Genomic DNA, 6,180 nt, shown 5'->3' with positions numbered 1-6,180 from the left:
AAGAATTGGGCTTGTTCAGCCTGGAGAAGAGGAGGCCTCATTGCAGCTTTCCAGTATCTGAAGGGGGCCTACAAGGGTGCTGGGAGAGGACTTCCAACCCTAACCATTCTATGATTCTATGCAATTTTACAGTTAATTTTTTCCTATGAATTTGTAGATGGCACTGTCACAAAGTGCTCTGTGGTCCATTAAGTAACAGGTTAAGAAAGCATGGCAATGCATCTAACTGCCTACCATTTACTTTCACCCGAGCAGTGGTCTTCAGCTCCCCAGTGCTGCAGGTGTAGTCCCCAGCATCTATCGGTTTGACATCTCGAATAATGAGTTCCGCCACGGAACCACGCTGCTTAAACTCGTACTTCTCGCTGGCACAGAGAACAGTGTTTCCCTTCATCCATTTCACTGGGGTATCAGGTTTGCTGAGCTCACAGGTCAGCTTGACTTGCTTTCCTTCTTTAGCTTCTTCATTTTGGAGCTCTTGCTTGAAACTAACAGGTGCTTCTGAAAAAGGATATTGAAAATGTTGAAGGAAACACAAGAGATTGGAAATTATTTTATCTTTTTTTTATCAGACTTTGTGATTCAGACAGAAAACCACAGGAATGGGAAAGCACTAACAAATAGTAAACCAATTCTGACAACTCACATCTGCCTGCCAGCACTCTACAGCAGCAAAAAAAAATAGTATTTGAGACCATATGCTTATTTTCCTTTTAACCACTGTCTGTCCTGTTGAAGACGTTGCTGCTACTCCAGCCATCATTAACATGAGCAGCACTGCTGTTAATGACACAGCGTGTTGCAGATGGGTGGTCAGAGCCAGGCCACTGGCACAAACACTGTAAAACTTGACTGGGGTCAACTCGCACATAACACAGAGGACATGAAAAAATGGCAAAGCACTTTGTTATTAGCAGCAGTGTTGATTTCTCGATATAAAAAAAAAACCCCAACATATTTTTAGCAGACATGAACACAGACTTAGAAACAGCACAGAACAAACAGAGAGAGGAAAGCACAGCTGTACATGAAAGGGTCCCTGTGGAGACCCCTATGCAGGCTCTGTCACAGCCTGGGATTCAAGGCTTTAAGGTGGGCTAGTGCAGAGAAGGAATTTATTGGGAAGAAAAGCCTCAACTGAAGCGTTTTCCCCTCAGCTCATGAAAAAACCCAACAATTTCTTCCTGGCTTATGCTGTCCTACAAATATGCAAATCAGCTACTGATTTGTGATGCAGTTGTCCTGTGGCTGTTGAAAAAGTACAGCCTATTCTCTTCCCCTTTTACCTCTAGTTTAGGACACTGGAACACATGGCTACAGACCATTCTGATGTGACCCTAACAGATAAAGGAAAGCTACAGCAGTGTGATTTGTTGCAGGCATCATTATGACTCGACTCCTTCACACCTACTGGTGATCTGAATCCGTGCGTTTAAATCCTACATCCATCCACACCTTTCTTTGTGAAGAGAAAATTGGAGATGTTGTCTAACACTCATGAGTGAGGTTTTTTCTAACAGAAAAATTCCTTTTCATCATGGATGAGATTCAGGTCCTACTAAAGTCAATGCAGATCTTCCTTTTTTATGTAACAGCTATTAGGAAAACATCCTAGTACTAATGAAAGACATAACAAAACTGAACCATTAACCGTCACCTCTCTTTTTCATCACATCCTCTCCTCCCCTGCACAGCAAACAGCCTTAAATTGGCTTGTTTCTTTGCACTCCAGATAAATACTGAGTGCCTTGCGTTCTCTCTTCATGCTCTGAGGTTCAGGTTGACTATTCCAGCAACGCCAATGATTTTTGTTCACACTGGCTTCTCTAATTCAGGTGTAGCTTCATGTTTGCCCTTCCCAAGGGTGTTACGAACAGCTGGGTGCAGGATGCCCACGGGTCAGGCTTACCCCAGTCTGTGCCTGCTTAAACCTGTCCGTGTGAAGGAGTGGTTTCACTCACTGAAGCTGAGCTCCTCCTCAGTCTTGGGCTGGGGCAATGACTCAAGACAGGCGGGAGTGATTATAAACATGAGGAGCAGATGAGCCTGGTTCTGACAAGGCTCGGACCCAATGCTTACCTCACATACTTGGTGCTTATCCAGCATGCTCAGGGAAATACACTGAAGTGTCATGTGTCTAAAAAGAGGACTTTTGCTTCAGCTCAGACAACCACCCTCTAGACAGCACCTCCTGCCTGATCACGCTCTTTGGGTGCATTACTCTCAATAAGCTTGGCTGCCTAAAGAAGTTACCCAGACAGATGTGGGTGTGTGACCTTCCAACTGTATCCTGGGCTGGATCCAGAGCAGCGTGACCAGCAGGTCGAGGGAGGGGATTCTCCCACTCTACTCTGCTCTTATGAGACCCCTGCTGCAGTTCTGCATCCAGCTCTGGGGCCCCCAACAGCAGAAGGACATGGAGCTGTTGGAGGAGGTCCAGAGGAGGTCACGGAGATGCTCCAAGGGCTGGAGCACCTCTGCTATGGGGACAGGCTGGGAGAGTTGGGGTGTTCAGCCTGGAGAAGAGAAGGCTCCGGGGAGACCTTACAGCACCTTCCAGTGCCTGGGGGGGGCAACAAGAAAGCTAGGGGGGCCTATAGTGACAGGACAAGGGGTAACAGGTTTAAATTGTAAGTGGGGAGGTTTAGATTAGATATCAGGAAGAAATTCTTCCCGCAGAGGGTGGTGAGGCACTGGAACAGGTTGCCCAGAGAAGCTGTGGATGCCCCATCCCTGGAAGTGTTCAAGGCCAGGCTGGATGAGGCTTGGAGCACCCTGGACTATGGAAGGTGTCCCTGCCCATGGCAGGGAGTGGGACTGGGGGGGCTTTAAGGTCCCCTCCAACCCAAACCGTTCTGTGATTCCTCAGAGAAAGCCATCAGTGGAGACAGCTTCAGAATGTGATTCATCCTCTCTCTGGATTGGCTCTTAGGCTGGGTGTATCTCCTGCAGAGATACCCACTGTCCTCGACTGACCCCTCGCTCTCTACTCTGCACAGCTTAGGCACTTAACTTTCACAGAGCTAAAACCACGTAACAGGAAGGATTTCCCTGTTTCCCATTCTGTCACCTCTCTGGGTGCTGTTCCGGATGACGTGATGAGAACCTCTCCTGCACTGTGGTGCAAAGACATGAGGTTCCTTTTCAAGACAGTTCCACGTTTTTCTCATTTATTACTCGGTGTTAGATGCCGAGTTAGGACTCAAACCGTCACTCCAAATGTTCTTACCCTTGACAGTAATAACCGCACTACTTTTAGCTGCTCCAGCCTCACACTCATATCTGCCACTGTCTCTTTCTTCTGCCCTGTGAATGACAAGCTTGGCTTCAAATCCCGACCGGCTGATGTTATACTTGGAAGAATTCCTAAGGCTCTTCCCGTCTTTGCACCACGTTACAGGGCTGTCTGATTTGGAGGTTTCACAGTGAAGGACCACATCCTCTCCCTCAGTGAGTTCAGTGTCAACCAGCTCCTTTCTGAAGATGCAGGGCTTCTCTAGAATCACATAAAAACCGTCTGAGATGTTTCAGAAGAGGTGGGGATTTTCAGATTTACATCCAAGATTACTTGTATAAAAATTACAGGTCAAGGTTAGTAACAAATGATTTGGTGTTCATGGCTATAAAGCCCTAAGGAAGGCAGCAGTGACATGCCATAAAGTGTTGTTTAGTAGATACCTAACACCATCTGGGGGAAACGGAGAAGACAATATCCCGTTGAAGAGCGTAAGAAAGATCCCTCTCACATCTCACTACACACAAACAAGATGGAGATACGATCTTCCTAAGACCTTTCCCACGTAAAATATATGTTTGAGAATTTTAACTCAACGTGGAAAAGTTAATTCTGCATGAAGTGAGATGCAATAGAGGTTTCTCATAGCCAGTCATCTAGAGCAGGTCTCATTTCACCAGTATGAGTCCTCTAAAAACCAGGCAGATAGCCCAGACTGGTTGTGTAGGGTGTCTCCGTAGGCTCTGGAAGATGACAGACACCTCCAGAGAGTAGATATTGCCTTCCAAGGTAGGTTGTTAGGACAGAGAGGAGAACTGCTCCCTGGAAGTGCTTGTCTTTCTACACAGCTTCTAGAAATAGCCTAAACTAGACACCAATAGCTAAATTGGCCAAGGTAGATCTTATCTCCCCTAGCTTAATGCTTTTTGAGCCGTAAATAACCAAATCAACCAGGAGACCAAAACACGGGTTTGGTACTACAGCATCAATTGTTAGCATTACCAAAAAGAATCAACCTTTTGCAAATAAGACTTTTCATTTGCCTTCAGAAAAAAATAATTTAAATATGTTTGCATTTCTGTAGCATGGCAAAATGTAGGTAATTTTTCACATTTTGAAAATAAAAAGTTCCTTGCAAGACAAGTGGTGATACTGAAAAGAATGAGAACGTGACCTGACAGAGTGGAGACTGTGTGTTTTACATCTCTGGGCAACAAGAAATATTTACGTTTCCAGTAAGAAAACATCTCTCTGATCCTGCACTCAAGCACCTTATTCCCTCGCTACAGAATTGGAATAATACCACAGTTTTAATTCAGTTTAACTACTCCGGAGACAGTTCATTGGCAACAACGGCAGAGAACACACATAACGTTGCCTGTCAAACAATGAAAATTAAATTAAAAACTTATTGGTTGCACTTTTTTTTTCCCCTTGAACTAACTGATTTTTCCTCATTTATCATCAGCCTATCAGCTTGGATGAAGGAAAACCGGACAAGGCATCCAATGCACCATCGCTACAGTAAAATATTCCCATCTAAGGTCAAATAAAGACACTGAGAGTTGTCCAGGATTACAAAGCATTCATGCCCTAGCTTCAACACAGGTAACGCTGTTATTGAACATATACAGGTATACACATGACAGGGCCAAATCTGTAGCATTTTTGTCCTTTTTTTTCCCCTACCCACATTAACCCATACTTATTTCTACGCATTCTTTCCTCTCTGCAGTTGTTATGATGGAATTACCTTTAACAACCAAACTGGCAGAAGTTTTCTTATCACCAGCTTCAAATGTAATGACCCCCGAGTCCTTCAGTGAGAGTTTTTTCAACATTAGCAAGTGATATCCACCAGGCTGAGACTGGATCTCATTAAGTTCATTGGTATGGAGTGGGGTTTTATCCAAAAACCACTGCACTCTGCTATAGTCTACAGGAGAGATTCTGCACTTGAACATGGCAGATTCTCCTTCTAACACAGTGACATCTTCCAAGTCTTCTGTTATTAGCACTTTCTGGCCTGAAAGGAACATAGATACATCAATTACTGGAATCTTCAGTTTCTAACATGAAAATTGATATGGAAAACTCCAAGATTTTCCATGTGAGTGGTACAGGAAAGAAACATGTCCGTGATAGAGAAGACTGAAACACAACTCCCCTGTTACTGAACACATGAACTGTTCACAGGGGGGTAATATATGCAGGACACACACCAATAGAGGATGAAGACAACTTCGAAGCACCAGAACACATACAGCAGAACAACTAGCTAGTACAATGCAAATCCAGTGTTACAGTTTCTCCTAATGAAACTACCTGGAATGGCTGAATGGATGTGTCTCTGACAGCATCACTGGGCTGTAGACACCACTAAGCAGATGATCCCTCCCAAGACAAACCCCCTGGTTTTCTAGAGCAAATATAATTTGCTTTCTATGGGATGGGACCACCTCGTTTGAGCTTAGTCCAACCAAAAACACAGGGGAGAGAGTGTCTGACTGCAGCTTTAGGGAAAGGAAACAAAGCAATAGCCCTGAAAAAAACCTGTCTGTACAGATATGGATAGATACATACCTAACTAACTAAATAAAATGAGATTACCACTGTAAGCAAAAGGTACACATGGCGTTGCTTCTTCTTACAAAACCAGGACAGGGAATTTTTACTTTTTTCTTGAGCTTTGTGAGAGAGAAGTGTTTTTTCACTCAGAAAAGTTGGTGTTAGAAACCTCACAGCAAGTTCAGGTAGCCCAGATCCTGAGGCCGTGATGGGGATTAAGCATATTTCATTGATCCTCAAGGCTGCTCTGGCAGACTTCAACCCATAGTCTTTAATAGCTAACTAATTAATAAGTGGACACCGCCACTGCATCTCCATGTGACTATTCTTCGTTCCTCCTATTCTCCTCATTGCTTCACCAATTTCAGCTCAAGTGA

At 44.3% G+C, this 6,180-nt stretch overlaps 1 protein-coding gene across 1 annotated transcript in view; it reads right to left on the bottom strand.

The window, feature by feature from the left end:
• Positions 1–6,180, bottom strand: part of LOC104506490 (obscurin-like) — a gene marked incomplete at both ends in the record, with an annotated part of 42,928 nt that overhangs the window by 27,074 nt on the left and 9,674 nt on the right. The window contains 2 exons of the mRNA XM_010147460.1: positions 3,230–3,496; positions 4,989–5,261. Of these exons, the coding sequence (XP_010145762.1) occupies positions 3,230–3,496; positions 4,989–5,261 (540 nt within the window). The remainder of the gene's footprint in view (positions 1–3,229; positions 3,497–4,988; positions 5,262–6,180) is intronic.

The sequence above is a fragment of the Eurypyga helias genome, unplaced genomic scaffold (genome assembly GCF_000690775.1).
Source record: "Eurypyga helias isolate BGI_N326 unplaced genomic scaffold, ASM69077v1 scaffold6350, whole genome shotgun sequence".
Lineage (NCBI taxonomy): Eukaryota > Metazoa > Chordata > Aves > Eurypygiformes > Eurypygidae > Eurypyga > Eurypyga helias.
The sequence above is the reverse complement of the archived record's forward strand: the minus strand, read 5'-3'. Positions and strand labels throughout refer to the sequence as shown.